The sequence below is a fragment of the Haliaeetus leucocephalus genome, unplaced genomic scaffold (assembly GCF_000737465.1).
Source record: "Haliaeetus leucocephalus isolate CR32 unplaced genomic scaffold, Haliaeetus_leucocephalus-4.0 Scaffold849, whole genome shotgun sequence".
NCBI classification, from domain to species: domain Eukaryota; kingdom Metazoa; phylum Chordata; class Aves; order Accipitriformes; family Accipitridae; genus Haliaeetus; species Haliaeetus leucocephalus.
This window is the reverse complement of record NW_010973285.1, coordinates 1515629-1532960: the sequence shown is the minus strand read 5'-3', so window position 1 is coordinate 1532960 and position 17332 is coordinate 1515629. Positions and strand designations below refer to the sequence as shown.

General features: G+C 39.7%; 1 protein-coding gene across 3 annotated transcripts in view; it reads left to right on the top strand.

Moving 5' to 3' along the window:
• DOCK8 (dedicator of cytokinesis 8) overlaps positions 1-16941 on the top strand; it is a 95195-nt gene extending 78254 nt beyond the window's left edge. For all 3 annotated transcript variants that reach the window (XM_010582777.1, XM_010582779.1, XM_010582778.1), the window contains 13 exons: positions 365-517; positions 1602-1760; positions 2552-2652; positions 3102-3294; positions 8030-8173; positions 9074-9205; positions 9990-10124; positions 10646-10735; positions 11168-11404; positions 12034-12177; positions 13212-13318; positions 14182-14349; positions 15003-16941. In XM_010582777.1, the coding sequence (XP_010581079.1) occupies positions 365-517; positions 1602-1760; positions 2552-2652; positions 3102-3294; positions 8030-8173; positions 9074-9205; positions 9990-10124; positions 10646-10735; positions 11168-11404; positions 12034-12177; positions 13212-13318; positions 14182-14349; positions 15003-15066 (1827 nt within the window). In that variant the 3' untranslated portion in view covers positions 15067-16941. The remainder of the gene's footprint in view (positions 1-364; positions 518-1601; positions 1761-2551; positions 2653-3101; positions 3295-8029; positions 8174-9073; positions 9206-9989; positions 10125-10645; positions 10736-11167; positions 11405-12033; positions 12178-13211; positions 13319-14181; positions 14350-15002) is intronic.
• The last annotated feature ends 391 nt before the right edge of the window (positions 16942-17332 follow it).

Genomic DNA, 17332 nt, shown 5'->3' with positions numbered 1-17332 from the left:
TCATCAACCATGATATATTCTGAAATTAGCAGCTGTCCATGATTCTAAGAATTTTGCAATATCTGAGGTTTTCAAAAGCTTCTGGAGCCATGGGACTCCGAGGATTTTTTTTTTATTCTTTCTCTTTCTGCCACTCTTTTCAAAACACAAAGACGTATTTTCAAACCCTTCTTCCTGTAGGAAGACTTGAAAATGGAACCTATTGTGTCACAGGAATCAGAAGTCCAAATAAAAAGATGTATAAAATGTGCTTTCTGCAAACTTTGGTCTTTGTATGAATCCTGTGATTTTTGTGCACTAAGCTAATGATGTTTTAATGGCCAGAAACAAGAGCAATGAATGTTTTCTTCTCTATCTCCCTTAGTTTGGAGATTTCCTGTTTGAAGAGGAGGTCGAACAGTGTGCTGACCTGTGTCAAAGAGTTCTCCATCACTGCAGCAGCAGCATAGATATTACACGGTCTCAAGCCTGTGCCACTCTTTATCTCCTCATGAGATACAGCTTCAGCTCTACCAGTGTAAGTTTCTGAGAACAGCACTAGGTTTTGTGATCGATTGAAACTGAAACTGAAGTTGTAATAGCAAATGCAACGCATCTGCAGATAATCATATGTTATGCTGTTCCACACATTTGAGCCAGAAGAAGTGCTAGAAGTGTAGAGGGAAAGTAGTTTTAATTATTGTTCATTATTTTGTTGAGGAAAATGTGACCTTTTTCTGCAACATCTGTAAATGTATCTTCAAATGGAACAGCATTAGGCCTCTGATGGCAAGGACTACACAATGTATAAGCAATACTCTTCTTTTTGTCATGGTTTGGATTTTTTTTTCCCCTCCTGTGTCAAAACTACTTAATCTTAGACTAGTTATATTCTAATGCCATTACAACCTCAGTAGAACTACTGTATGCTTGTATTAATGGGAATTCGCTGCTAGCCCCTTAGTCTCAGGACTAGGCTCTGATTGTTACCACACATATGGAGCAAAATACATATGTTATGCATGTAGGTTCACAATGTCCTAGCACAAAAGGACATGTATTTGCATTTTGAATGGCGTCTGATCTTGCACAGCATTTTCTTCCCTAGTTCTTACTTTAAAAGCCTTGAATAGGTAAAAAGCATTGGCTCTGGAGGACGAAAATGTGCCTCTGATACACCATGATCAGCAAGGCATAGTGCATCACCAGGTGAAGCCCTCAGAGGGCTTCTGCTTCCCAGACTTGTTTCCAGAATGTTTTCCCAGTCCTGCTTCCTCTCCTTCTTCTCTGTGGGTGGCCTGATCCACACACCCGTCGGCCTGTGCAGAGGGGGAAAGAGGTGCTTCTGACTTCCCCTTGTCTCAAGCAACCATATGTATTCCAAGGAATATTCTCGCCCCAAAGTACAGACATATCAGAATTAGGGAACTTTGGCTTAACCAGGTAAAACAGGACTGGCTTTGATACACCAGAGGCCACTCGTGTGAGCAGTGAATTTAATTCACTCGGTGTGGGCAGGAAAAAGAGGGTTTGGTTTACACAGTAGACAGAGATACATGAACTGAAATGCATGATGCAGTGCAGCCATCATTCTTTCATGATTTTGTTTTTTCTTCTGAAAGAATTTTGCAAGAGTGAAGATGCAGGTGACCATGTCACTGGCCTCTCTGGTTGGAAAATCACCTGAGTTTAATGAAGAATTCCTTCGACGGTCCTTACGAACCATCCTAGCCTATGCAGAGGAAGATGCGGATATGCAGGCAACTCCATTTCCCATTCAGGTCAAATCTTTTATGACATCTGTGGCTTTTATCAGGAGCTTTCACATAGGAATGTGCTTGGAGCAAGTCCTAGATCTTGGTCTGCCAAAGCAATGAAAATAAGGATGCAGGTGTTATTGCATGAGTTTATTTCTAACACAACAATAAGCAGGGAAGAAGTGGAGGACATAATTCCATAGAATAAACTCTTACGAAGTTCCACTGAAATCATATTACAGGAGAACATCTCTTAGCTTTGTGTACAACTTTCTTCTAGACCCCAGCAGGAGCTGTACCCTGTAAGAGTTTCCCAAGATGGAATTTGATTCATTATGTTTTCAGACAAGTAGCATCATTCAAACTTCTCTCCCTTTGTCAATTCATAAGGTGGCAGCAGCAATAATGAAAAACATTTCAGACAACTGTCAGATGCTTTGCTAAAATTCTTACAGTAACTCAGCTTGTGCTTAAGACTTATAAAAACATCTGCTTTGTTATCAGATCATGTATTAACTGTAGCTGAATTCCACTAGCACATAGGTTTGATTTTTTTTTTCATTTGGAAATAAACAGATCAAAGGATTCCAGCTCATTTCGATTAATTAAAATGTGTGTATAAGATTTGCTATGTCAGCAGTCTTCTCTGCATTGAATAGAGTTGGAAAAACATATCTTGTAGCAATTCCACATCCTGACATTTCCTTGGGTAAGAGGGAGGGACTAAGACATCATCTGGTGCAGATGCTGTTATTTTTCTAGAAGGGGGAAAATAAACACCTGAGAAATGCATGTTGATCTTTGTATTACTGCAGGTAGAGGAGCTGCTGTGTAATCTGAACAGCATCCTGTCAGATACAGTGAAAATGAGGGAATTTCAGGAAGATCCAGAGATGCTCATGGATCTCATGTACAGGTGAATCCATTTAGAATTGCTACTGAGGAGATTCTACAGTGAGGTGAGCACAAGAACTGTGCATTTTAGGGACAAGCTGTGGACAAACCCTATAGCTGTTCTGTTTGTGTAAATTCCAGCTTTAGTACAGCTGAGATCTGTCACAGGGGCCACAGGCTGCGGGAGTGAGCATGTTGCAGTAGAGCCTTTGGGAGGTGGGCATAGACTTGGGCAAGGGTGGGGGTCAGGGACTGATGAACACTGAAGAGTCTTGGGTTCAGCACTTTTACTCTCCTCATAGCCCCTGTGTGTCCTGCCTAACCATTTATTTTGCCCTGTGCTTAGTGAATCGTACAGAATAAAGATAGAGATGTCTCCTTCCATTCAACCCAGGTGGAGAATTATAAACGATCTTCTGTTATTTTAGAGGAAGTGATCATTCACACCTCCTTTCTGCCCTGTGTTGTTAGAATTGCCAAAGGATACCAGACATCGCCTGACTTGAGGCTGACTTGGCTGCAGAACATGGCAGAGAAGCACACCAAGAGGAAGTGCTATACAGAAGCAGCCATGTGTCTGGTCCATGCTGCAGCGCTTGTGGCAGAGTACCTCAGCATGCTTGAAGATCGAAACTATCTCCCAGTGGGCAGTGTCAGCTTTCAGGTAAGAAAAGGCTCCCAAGCTCTGACAGCATAAGGCTAGGATGGCCTGTTCTGGTGTGTGAATTCCTTCTTGTGTTAAGCAGAGTAGAAATGCATGTATGGGAAGGAAAAGTTATGATGGCAGAGTATCCATAACCACTCTTGGTAGGTTGTTCTGATGATTTATACTTACTGATGAAAACTGGTACTTTAGTATCTGGCTGTCTCTAGCTTCTGTTTCCAGCAGTTGGATACTGTAATCTCTTGTTTGCTAAGTAGAAGCCCTGTATTATCACATGCTAGGGCTGTTACTTATCAACTGTGACAGATCTTTCTCATAATCTAGGTAATTGGAGCTACTTAGTTGTTTTAGACATGTTCTCCAATCCTTTGACTGTTCTCCAGTTACTAACCAACACCCTTTTGATTGATGAATGACACAATCACCATAGTCTATACGCAGTCACATCAAAGTCAAGTAAGAATGACCATTAAGTTCTTTAAGCCTGAAAAGTGTCTCTCAGTTTCTGTCTCCAAAGGCTCCACTTGTTCGTTTGATGTTGAGCTCTTTAACTCCATAACACAATGATCTTTTCCAGAGAGTTTTCTTAGATTTTGTTTTTCACCCTTCTTTTCTACATCACCTAAATGAAAGCATAACTCTTTGTTGTTAGAGTTAGTTAGACATTTTGAAATGCAGGTATTCATAGGTAGTTTATCAGATTATGCAGTTTTGGTTACCCATACCTGAACTGACTTCATGTGCAAATTCAGTGATGTTACTACTTTTTTTCAGACATTATTAAAAATAGAAATGGCAGAACCCTTAAAATATTCCCATGTGTTGATGATGCCCCCTTTATCATTATTCTCTAAGACCAGTGAAGACCAGTGTTCATTTACAGAGTGTTTGCTGCAATGATTATAAATCATTCCAACTAATTAGTGGAAATGTGTTGGAGAATCAACTCAGATGTTTTATAAACATCTACTGTTTGGGCATTATTACCCTTATGAGATTGTAATCTCTTTAAAAGTTTCAGGTTTCTATAGTCTGGTGTGGATTCAGTTTAATTACAATACCTTTTATTTTTTTCTTTAGTAACATTTTGTATCAATATTTCCACCACTTTGTCCTGGATGCAGACTGATAAACCTACCACTATCTGCTCATCTTTTAAAAAAATGTGGTCCCCAAAGCATATTTCCTCCTCTGGAACTTCCCCAGTTTTTTAAAACATACGGCAACTCAGTATTCGCTGCCTGAATACCCTTCCGCTTAGCTCTTTTAAACTGTTGAGAAGCACATTCTACGGTCCAGGTGATTTTGAAATGGTTAACACTAGTAGTTGGTACATTCATCATCCCTTGATATAACCATACCACCTGTGGTTTTTTTCCCTTCAGAATAGTAAATAACCATGCCACCTGGGTTTTTTTTTCCCTTCAGAATAGTATATGTGACCATGATTGAACCACTTGCCATTTTGCATTGAATTTAGTATGTTGGGTGTTAGTATTTGCAATTCCACCTTAGCAATCAGGTGACGGACTAGTGTTATTCTTAAATTCCTTTACTCTTAAGATAGCTGTATATACTCTTTTTACTGGCTACACTTCTGGCCAGAGATGTATACTTCTGACATTTTGCATCCCTTGTCAGCTTTGTGTACTTCCTAACTTCTAACTTCCATTCATTACTTCTATTTTCTTCTTTTCTCCCTACTTGTTACATACTATCATCGTTTAGATATAGGTGAAATCTGCATTCCCTTCCCAATGTCATCTGCTCCCAGGCTGCCTTGAATGCTTGTAATCTCACATGCTTGACCCTAATGGAATTCCTCCTTCCATTTTCCCCAGATTATGCACATTGCCATGAATGGGTATGTTTTCAGTTATTTTAGAGAACTGAAGTCTATTCTACAAGGCTCTAGGCAAGCAAAAACTTAGAAGTTTAAAAGCAACAAATTAATCATTCTCATCAAAATGCTTGTGTAAATACATGTTTGCCAAAGAAACAGCTGCTCCATAGGAGAGAGGTAATAAAGTGCCTTAATGACCAGAAACCCAATTACACAATTCTTTATCTGACAGCATAATTCTGAATTTCAGTTTGCTCAATAACAATAATTAACTATAATAACACTTTGCATTTTTTGCAAAGCCTTTCAAGAGAAGAGCTTGCATTCTTTACTAACAGGTTTGTGTTTTGTAGAACCTGTGAAGATCTTGTTCAGATGACCTTGTTAAAAGAGAGATACACTACTCAGACTGTCTCAGCTTTACCTGGAGTTCCAGATCTCATTCAGTGACTCTTTCTGTGTCCATTTCTTCATTTAGCTCACATACAAAATTAACTAATATTGGTGATACACATTTAGTTGCGGAATTGAGGGTGGTGATAACATGTATCAAAAAGATTATTCTGGATGTGCAGAAGAGTTATCTCGTTTTTACAGATGAGTAAAATGAGGCAGCAAAGGATTAAATCAGTTGACCTAGGTCTTCTGCAGTGACTCTCTTAGCATCCAGAAAACTGATTCTCAGTAGAGAAACACTTTTCCTTATACTGTGCCAGACAAAACTGCGTATACTTCCCTCTGTGCAATCAAAACTATCCCTTGGAATCAGAATGGGATCACTTTCAGTGAAATTCCCTTTGAGCTTAATTTGTGTTTAGACTAAATCCCCTTTGCAAGTGGTAAGGGAGACTTGGAGAGAATGTGAATTGCATATGGACTGACTTTAAAGCCACTTTGTATTACCACAGACAAGGACTTAGTGTGTATGTTGTCTACCTGCTGAGGCACAGGACTAATTAGCCTGGGTTCAGCAGTAGCCTAATTCAACTGTGCTGTTTTGGGGTTTTAGGTGGCAGGGTACCCTAGCCATATCTAACATGGTGATAACGGCTGGGGATCACACTAAAGTTCCTTGAGTTCACATGAGTGTTTCTTTTCCTTAAAGAAAACTAGGCTTGTGAGGTCCAAATAATTGCTGATGATATATGTGGTAACTTACTTATTGTCTTTATTATACAAGGGACATATTAAATTCTGCAATATGAAAGGTAGATCAAGACAGAAGGTGGGTAAGGCATGTCCACTTTGCAAAAGATCATGCAAGCACCAGAGGTATGTCATGACGGCTCTCTCCTACTAGAGTGCATGGACTATAAAACATGCAAATACATGCCTGACATTAGTTATTACAGGTTTAAAGGCAAAGAAGAGATAATTGGTGTCTGTGACTTTCTTGGTTACTTTCATAAATAAATCACTCCTCTGCAGTCTTTTCCCTTTACTACAAGAAAAAAAGAAAAAGCCACCAAAGGCCACGTGCCATTTTGTGAAAACAGTCCTTAATGGCTGCTGTTACAGAAAGGGAAAACCCCCTGCAGCATGGGTTGTATGAGTTGCCCTAGCTATATGCCAGGCAGGCTAAGTCTGGTTGAATTCACTGTCTTCAATGAGACTGGTAAGTAGAAAGTGGCATGGGTGTGCTAAAACGTGCTGCAGTTTTCCCTCTGGCTGAAATACAGGCATATTCTCAACTCCTGCAAACGCTGTCCTGAGCTTTGTGCTGACCTTGCCAGTGAGGTGATGTGATGTGCAGACTAGGTACTGTGATGGCAGCATGGCTGGAGTAAATTTCACCTATGGAGAAATAAATACATCTACAGAACCCAGTGGGGAAAGTCCCATGTTGCTAGTGATGTGTGGTGCCAATTCTTTATCTGAAATCTGATCAATAGTAACAGCCCTCAGTGTCTCTGCCATTTTATAAAGATGTCTTTAAGGACTTGGCTAGCTAGCCAGCTGGCATCTATCCTGCGCTCAGACAGATTGTCATTCCCAGTTTCTGCAGAAGTGAGACACTATGACACTAATTTAACTCCTTTTAATTACTAACAAATCGAAGCTTAGCATTTCTACTGCTGTTGAAAGTTACATATGATTGTTCCATACTGTAGGTACACATATTTTAATGTTCATTTACATGTATTTCTATGTATTACAAAATTTTTTATGTTGACTCTACCCAGTATCATTTATTCAAAGGGATCCTGAAGAACTGTAGACATGTTATTTCATGGTCTAGAATCTCAAAGAGTGACTGACATTGTGTGCTTTATCTAGTTTTATTTAAACACACAGTAAGATCAATAAGTTTAACAAGAAACCAAGTAAATTCCGCAGGATCAAGGTGTAATACGGCAGAGGCTGAAACAAGAAGCAGAATTCAATTATTGCAGTTTTTCTAGCAATATTGTCTATGTCCTACTTCTCCTCTGCTTGCAGAAGTCAAATCAACAACTTGAAAGTTCAGCTTCTTCAAGCAGGTGGCAGGAGGTCTGGGGTGCAGCTTGGAATTTCCCATCCCCAGGCACCAGCAGCGGGAAGGGCACATTGGTTGTAGCCCCTGTGGCCTGGGAGATTGAGCTCATTGCAGCACCATAGAAATGCAGCCAGCGGGGCAGGGGACAGTTTGTGACCTACAGGAGTCTGCCTTTTAAACCTGAGGCAAGAAAGAAAGTTTAGGATTCTTGTAGTGAAAATCCTGGCCTGCCATCTGCGGAGATTTATGATGTTATGTTCGCTTCTAAATGGAATTTAACTGTGTATCCCCTGGCTGCAGTTCTATAATTTCATTCTTTTTCCTGTCATGTAAATATGTTGAAACTGTTTCTGCCTCGATCTTTATGATAGACTATTCATCTAGGTTTCTGATTTCTCTGCTCTGATGTATTTTAGAACATTTCGTCCAATGTGCTGGAGGAATCTGCTGTTTCAGATGATGTTTTGTCTCCAGATGAAGATGGTATATGTTCTGGGAGGTATTTCTCAGAAAGTGGCCTGGTAGGGCTGCTGGAACAAGCAGCAGAGCTCTTCAGCACGGTGAGCCAGGGCCAAAAAACATGGGGACATGGAGTGGGGCTATCATTTGGGACAGATCCATAGCTTATTTTCCTGCACAATTAGCCTTACTGCTAAACCAGGCTCCACAGATCTGCCCCACTGCAAAAAACAAGACACAGAAACACACCTTATGTCTGACCCAGCCCTGCCTCAGCCAGGTTGGCTAAGCTAGGCTTTTCAGGTAGCCTAGCTCAGCTATATATCCACCTCTACTGTGCAGGCTACAGGCAGCATCAGCAGAAAGTGATTGTCCCAAGCATAAACCAAGCCTTTTGGTTGGTGTTTTCATGGAATAATACATTTAAGAAAAAGGTCTTGCTTAAACTGTAGATTTTAGAAAGCATGTGAGAGTTACTCCTGTGCTTTTACACAGCATACAACCACCAGCGTCATAATCTACACTTACCATGTAAAGAGTCATGATGTTAATGCTCAAGTAGCTCATGATATTGCTGTAGTGCTAAAGAGGATATATGATTTAGCATCTCTGAAGATGTAATTTGCGTTCCTTTTGTCCAGATGCAGCTCTGATTGCCCTGAGTTATACATGCTAAACAAATCAATTTCTTTCTGCTGACCTGCATTTCTAACTCTTCTAGCCCCCAGGCAGAAACCACGTGCTTTACACAGGAATTTGGGCTTGAGAGCCCAACAGATCAGAGATCCAAATTAGATCCAGTTTGTTGTTTGCAGCTTAGAACTACCCATTTACTATTACTAGTTTTTAGAAAGCTAAAACTAGCAACGTAGCAGATTAAGATGAGTCCCATAAATCCCCGCTTCAGCCAGGCCATTAATGGAGATTTAGTTTCTTTTCAGAATGCATGAAGACTCATTTCTTTTCTTCTTTTTTCTTTCTTTTTTTTTTTTTCTCCCAAGGGGGGATTGTATGAAACTGTGAACGAGGTGTACAAAATTGTCATTCCCATACTGGAAGCGCATAGAGACTTCAGGAAGCTTACCTTGACACACAGCAAGCTACAGAAGGCCTTTGACAGCATTATTAATAAGGTACTTGTGAGGCAAGGCACCGCTAGTAAGACACATTGCTGGGTTGCACTGTTTGTTTAGGACTGGTGATAATAAAACTGTTCATGTGAAATAGATCCATTTCCTTTTTCTAACAAAAGCTTCCATCTGCTTTGGCCTACCTACAAAGGGTAGTCTACAGTGAAAAGAGGCTCTGTCCTCTTCTGTAGGAAAAAGCAGAGATGAATATAAAACTGGTTTAGAGTTACAGAAAAATAGCTGAACAGGTCAAACTTAGAATAAGAACGTGCGTGACTCCACTTGGCCACATCTATTTAAGAAAAATAACTTTATTGTCAATTAACTAGTGTTGTCAGTTATAAAACAGAAGAAATGCAAAAGCCTGCCTAAATTCTCAGCACTCATACTGCCCCTTTCCTTATCTTTCTTCAGAAGAATCTTATTGCTGAGTCTAGTCAGTTTCAAATTCTTACCAATTTTCATTGCAAATTTTTTATTTTGTTAATGTGTATCCAATGGAATTAAAAAAAATGTTATTATGTTTTGCAAAAGTCACTTCATGATTAGCCTAAATTTTAAGTTAGATTTCAGTCAAATGTCCCCTTAAATCGTATGCTTTCCTTCATGAACATGTGCTTCTAATCCATCAGCACTGATGATGCATAGAATTGGCTCTAAAATAAGGAAAATGTAGGATTAGTGGGTTTTCTTCTATGTCAATTTGGGAAAAAAGGCATCCAAATACTACAATGTTGACATAAAAAAATAAGTAATTGTAAATTTCCTCTTTCTTTTTATCAATTAGGGTCAAAAGCGAATGTTTGGAACTTACTTCCGTGTTGGTTTCTATGGATCCAAATTTGGGGACTTGGATGAACAGGAATTTGTTTATAAGGAGCCTGCAATTACCAAACTGCCTGAGATTTCTCACAGATTAGAGGTAAAGAAAAAAACATTGTGTTAATATGTTCTCCAATGTTATGTTATACTTTCTGATGGGCCTACACAGTTCTAATAGTATTATTGCTATATGAAAATCAGTAACAAACTGATTTGTACCATGGATTATTTCCTTGGTATATATCCTTTCCATTGTAGCCCTTTTTACAGCATAATGATGAAAGCAATGTATTCTCTTCAGGCCATGTCTCTTATGGGCAGGCCTGTAATATATCGAATGATTTGATTTGAGCATGCCAGATATTTGCTTTGTATCTTTTCAGCTTTTTCGTGGAACTGCAATGTTCCCTTCTGATCACTTTACCTTAAGTTCTGCTTTTTTTGTGAGCAGCTCATACTGATCTTCGTTGAAGATGCCTTGCCCTGGCCAGCTGTGGTTCATGAAGCAGTATACTGACTGTACAGAGCCCAGAAATTGTCATGGTTACTTCTTTCTCCTAGAAGCATACAGATCATTAGCAGTGTAACAAAGACTCTGGGGTAATTGTGTTTCCTTTCCAGGGATTTTATGGCCAGTGTTTTGGGGAGGATGCTGTGGAAGTGATTAAGGACTCTGCTCCTGTCGACAAAAAAAAGCTGGATCCCAATAAGGTAGGGAAACCCTACTGAGAGTGTTGAGTGCTTTGTCACAGAAAAGGAAGGAAGAGGAAACAGAAAAGGAACTTTCATGCTCAGACATTAAGGCACCCAAAAGAAACCCAACTTGGCTGTATCTCTGTGCCCAGGGATGTCCTTAAAGCCTCTGTGAAGGGCTCAGTTTGGTAGCTTGTCACAGAGTGTGGAAATTAGAAGTTCTGACTTCTGGTCCCTGCTTTGGTTCTGATCCCCAGGCTTAAGCTGTGCCTTCCCCAGAGGCAAGTTTTGTCAGCTCTGAAGAAGAGAAGGAGCCCTGAAGGATCTGCAGCTTTGTGCTCTTCCAGACCATGCTTAGCCAATGTGAACTATGGGATATTTCACATATGCCATTCCTTTTACACTTCTTGGATTGTAAAGTACTGTAATGGTTCTTCCCTCTTTTCTCAGGCATACATACAAATTACTTTTGTGGAGCCATATTTTGATGAGTATGAGATGAAAGACAGGGTAACCTATTTTGAGAAGAACTTCAACCTCTGTCGGTTCATGTACACCACACCTTTCACCATGGATGGGCGCCCCAGAGGAGAGCTTAGCGAGCAATACAAGAGGAACACCATCCTAACCACAATGCATGCCTTCCCCTACATCAAAACTAGAATCAATGTCATCCAAAAAGAAGAGGTAATTGGGTTTTGAGGACAGATGTAATTTCTCAGGGGCTGAAGAAGTCTCTACATGGGAAGATTTTCAAATTCTATGATTGGTAGAAGAAAAGAAGGCTGAATTTCTCAGACATGTTATGCTCATAAATAGGAGTGGCATAGAATGGGGAGACAAATGCAAGATGGGTATTTACTATGGACAAGGGAAGCTAGTGAGGGTATAGTCCTCTTTTGACCCCCCAGTTGTAATGCTGTGTAGGAGGATGTGTGGAGCTCTGTTTATGGCTGTACTTCTAGCTGATAAAGTACAGTCAAAGAACTAAATTTGGCTCAGACCTGGTTTGGAGACAGGGAAGCTTTATAAAGGTAGAAAGTGCAAAACCATTTCAGACATGAAATCAGTAACTTAGAATAATAATGAATTTATGCAAACAGGGAGTCAGATCCACATGCTATTCTTGCAAATGGTAAGATGTCAGAGAGCTTTGCATCAGATGCAGTATCTACCAAGGTGACATTTAGATTGAACAGTCTTCCTTGGTTTCACAACTACTGCTTTTGGCATGGGCAAATGACAATGGTATTGCCAGGTTAGAACAGGTCAACTGCATGCATGATTCATTACATCTTTTCTTCCATCTCCGTTAGTTTATTTTAACCCCAATTGAAGTCGCTATTGAAGATATGCGGAAAAAAACACAGGAACTAACTGCAGCCACCAGCCAAGAACCACCAGATGCCAAAATGCTCCAAATGGTTTTGCAGGGCTCAGTTGGAGCCACTGTAAATCAGGTAAGGGAACCAAATGAGCCAGGTGAAGAATTGCTGCATACTTTTCTCAATGTGCTTTCTTTTTCACTCTGAGCTCTTGCAGTGGAAGAAGTACATCTAGTCAGACACATACAGTCACAATGTGCATTTAAACTTCATCCCTTGATATTTAGTCATTGTATACTGTTCATTAGGTATGCTTTTGATGAAAGTGCTTTTGGAAGAGCTGTCTTGGTTGTAGGTGCAGAAACTCACAGAAGCCTTGTGAATGCATCCAAGGTTTTTCCATTTCTAGCACACTAGTCATCTCAGCCATTTTGTTCAGTCAAGGTGTATCCTTGGGGAATGGCTATAAAAATAACAATTCTGCTGTTGCACCACCACAAACTCACAGTTTCACAGAAAATAAATGAGGTCAAGACCTGAGTGCCCCAAAAGAAAGTTGAGATTCAATAATTATGTCTGCTAATAAAAAAAGGCAAATAAAAAAAACTAAAATGAAAGAATAAAGACACAACTGAGAGAAAACTTGTTATTATCCACAGTTTCACAGAGCTTTGTTTCTTTGCTGAAAGCCTGAATACTTTCACTTTCTCCAGATTCTTCATGAACCAAAGCTTCTAGTCTGAAGTAACACATTGTTGTAAGCTTTGGAAAGAGTGGTCCTTTTCTGCGCTGGGCTTATTTAACTCCCTTGGGGTCTTGTAATGCTACACATAGGAGCTGTGTTTATCTCATGTAACCAGGTTTGGCAGCAGAGCTATCCCACCTCTTCTCTGCTGAGTAGAATTTGTCAGTTCCCTTTTTTGTGGGGCTAGAGCTGAAATAAATACAGGAGAGGATAAAATATGATGGGCAAAAACTGCTTGCCAGAGGAAAAATTGCGTCAGGGGGGTGGGAGAGGAGCAAAACCCCATCCTGTTATGGTGACTACACATAGTTTTCTTTTGTTTCGTAACTCCGTTCATGAAAGAACAAACAGCTTAACCAAACGTGTGGTCTGTTTTCAGTCTAAGCAGGTGTTTTTTGACATTTTCCTGTGTTATTTCTGTAAGGGACCGCTAGAGGTAGCACAAGTGTTCCTGGCTGAAATTCCAGCAGATCCCAAACTTTATCGACATCACAACAAGCTGAGGTTGTGCTTCAAAGAGTTTATAATGAGGTCAGTAAAACAAAATTGAAGTGCTGAATTGCATCAATAAAGCCAATAATCGCAATAATGCAACGATAATATGACTGTGTGATTAATTATGCAAGTTAGCATCATGAATCCTGGCATCTCACGCTTTAGACTCTTGGTCCAGACTTGTTATCTCTGCTTCATGGTCAGTGCTTTGGTAGGCTTTGCATCCCAAATGGGAGCAAATTTTAACACTTCAAACTAATTATGTAGAAATTAAGATCTTCCATTTGTTTTATCCTCTGATATTTTACAGAAATCAAGCATTTCAGACTATTGCCTTGATTTTATTTTTAATAAAATGACATTTTTATGTAGGAAGCTGTTCATAAGAAAACATTTGACCCAATCTGTCAAGCAGACACATCGGTAGTGGTAGACACATATGGCCTTTGCTTTAGATATGCTTGTAAATCTTAACAAGCATACCCACATAGCAAGATATTAATCTCCTTAGTCCAAAGAAAGCATAATTGCTGAAGGCTAAGTTTGAGTTAAATAAAAATGAGCCTTATGCAGAAGATACAGCCTCTACTCTCTGCTATTGTCACTTGCATCTGTCTACAGTAAGTAGGCAGGTAGCTTAGTATTCTGCAGTCATTAAATTTGTTATTAGCTCCCTCATGCATTTCTAATGTCTTAAAAATACACCTCAATTTGTGTACTTGGGAAAGACAGAGGTTTCTTATTAGTTCGTTATCATTTTGGACTTGACAAGTTATCAGAGGAATGCGTAGCCCAGAGGAGTTGGATCCTTGGCCATTCATATTACCTAACACAAAGTTAATGATTTTAACAGAAGTAGGCGACACATCATACCTTTTTTTTTCTTTCCTTTTGCCTAGGTGTGGTGAAGCAGTGGAGAAGAACAAGCGCCTTATTACTGCTGACCAGCGGGAGTATCAGCTAGAGCTCAGAAAGAACTACGGGAAGCTGAAAGAGAACCTTAGGCCCATGATTGAGAGGAAGATCCCAGAGCTGTACAAACCTGTAGTGAAAGTCCATAGCACAAGGTACAGTTAGGGCAGGGTTATCTGTTGTAGCTATACAAAAAGATGCCATTTTTTTCAGGGAGCAAAGGCAGTTTTACTGGCAGCTAAAAACAGGCCATGATATAGACTGCTAACTTCAGACTTCTTGGTTAATGAAGTCTGCTGACTTCCACTGGAGCTGAATGTAGTACTAACTGTGTTTCTCAAGCTGCTTATATTCCTGGGGTAGAGGATTTATGTCATTTTAATGCATTGTTAGAGAAGTCTTCCCCCTCGTCCTAATGAAAAGATATCGGAAACATCTTGCCATTTCTTCACCATTTGAAGCCAGGAAGGAGGTAGAACAGGTATGTGTTTTGAACACATAGCACCATGTGGTGTTAGCCAGCATGAAGTAAGAGTGATCCTTTCACTCACAGGTAATATAATTAGGTTTAGTCCCATGACTGAGACAGAAGACTCTTAACTTATGTTCTTTACTTACGAATATACACTTCTTCACAAAGCCACTGTGTCCAGTGTGGGGTGGGAGTAGAAGAAGTAATATACCTCTGACCTGCCAACATATAACATGCTTCAGGTGATGATTTGTCAGCTGCTCCTTTTCACAAGGCAGATATTTCTTGGATTCTTTTTCATTTGCCCACTTTATTTATGGATCCATTTCATTGCAGGGAATCTTTTCGTAACCACAGTTTTAGGAAATACGATGCCCAGACTTCTTCACAAAGCACCTAAGGACTAGCTGCTTTGGCCAAGAAAGAGCTTCATGCTGCACGCCAGTAGTCATGGGGTATTCAACATCTATGAAACCAGAAACGTCTCACAAGACAGCATGTGCACTTTCTGGACAGCTTGCAGAAAAGCATTTACACAAGATCACTGAATGAACGCTGGGGGTTGACTCTTCATCAACCACATCTCATGAAGGCTTGGGAAGGAAGGGGATGCTTTTTAGATACTTTTTGTATATTGTAAAATAATCACATAATGTGGAGGGGTGGACCATTAGAGTGGTCAGTGGCATGAGGTCAGTCACCACTAGCTAACAGACACAGAACTGCATGATTTGGTTGAGGTGTTACGTGAGTCCAAATAACGTGTCTATGGGACACTGACAAATTACATCTATTTACGGTCCTTTTCCAAGACAGCATTTATCCATGTGCTTTTGGCAATGGAGCACATTCTGCAAGTTAATCGCATGCTTAAATGCTGTCTTAATGAGGAGGGACATGGTTCCCTGCTCAGTGTTTGCTGAGCTGGAGCTGTAGGAAAGAATAATTTCCTCAACCGGTTTCTGTCACCAGTTTCTATCATGGTCTTCACTGCAGGGAGAGTTCTGCACAAGTTTTCTCAACCAAAGCTTGGGAAGCAAGAAGTAGCAATAAATAACTCTTATAGATCTTCTACATTTTTTTTTCTAAGTATGGGGACTACTACTTGACATGCCACTGGATTTCTTAATAATCAGTGTCATGTTTAGCAGAGCTAACAAGTAATAGTTTAAAAAGAAGACGCTAAGCTATGAGTGATTCTTCTACTACACAATGGTGTTATGTAGATAACTTTATCTAAAATTAACTACAGAAGCGCACAGTGAGGATTTCCTGCAAGGCACTTCACTCAGGCTTTACTGCAGCTTAAGAGAAATTAGCACATAATTTATAATACCCAATGCTTAGTATTTTCTGAACCCCGAGCAAACATTTTACTAAGTAAACTTTACAGCACTCCTCTGAAGTAAGGAAATATTATTACAATTTTGCAGATGAGGATGTTGAGAGAGAGAGAGATTAGGACTTTGGAACTCATTTAGTGAGGCAATGGCAGAGCCATCATTTGTATTGTGACCATGCTTACCATGTAATGTTTGTATTTTGAAACAAAAATCTATGAAAGCGTCCCTTGATATTACTTCCTTCCCTCTACCTTTTCAGGGTTTTGGAAATTATGGTTTAATGCTGATTAAAGTAACCAATACCGTTTGCCCAAACACATAATTTAATGTTAAAATTAAATGAAACAGTGGAATTAAGTTTTTCCTTTGTATTTCATTTTAGAAAATTATAGTGAACTTTCTCAGAGCTGATGCCATGTGTTTCTAAATGCAAAGCCTCTTTGCTCCAAAAGTATAAGGGAGATTGAGGCTGCTGCTTACACTGGAAACATTTTGACTTTTTATGGTCAGCTGTAGCCTTGCTGTTTGATAAGAGGAATTTTCCCAGCACTTCACTGACATCTGACCGAGTCAGATTTTGAATGTGCTATGTAGAAGATTCACAGGGATCATCAAACAAGATGAGATGTGGAAAGAGGTGAAATAAACCCTGTACTTATACAGCACTTGGAGTGTAAGAAAGCATTTCCCTCCTCATGCATAGTATTGTTAAATGCAATAATCAGGAATAAGTACTCCATGATTTTGAAGTGAATGCATCCAAAGTACATAAACAAATGGTATTAAGAGCTCAAAGCAAAATATGCCTCCATGGAGTGGCTTCTCTGTATACAGGTTGCTTTGAAACAGTTCTAAGTTGAAAAGATAATTAATTTCCCAAAGCTTGGAAGCTATGAGATCTCTGCCTATCAGAAACTAGACCCTTATCTATTGTCTTTAACAGCCTGTTCAGGAGGAAGGTCAAAATACTGTCATCTGTCAGTCCCATAATCCAAACTCATTGTTTACAAGATGCTTATCGTTTACAGCCTAAATAACAGAAACCTCAGGGAAACGAAAAACCCCTACAGGTGTACAATATACTAGGTAAAAGTAAGGTAGTGTTTCATGTTGTGTGGTCCTTGAACTGAAACAATACTCAGGATAATATGAATACTGAAGGACTCTTCACTCACATTTTACAAGCTGAGCACCCCTCAACCAGCTGGCCAGTCTTGCCCTCAGTTTGTAGCTCATGTTGTCCCTTCTACAAATAAAACATGGTTTGTACATTTCTTTCAAGAGTTGAATTGTGTGAAATGTAAATTTTTTACCATATGTCAT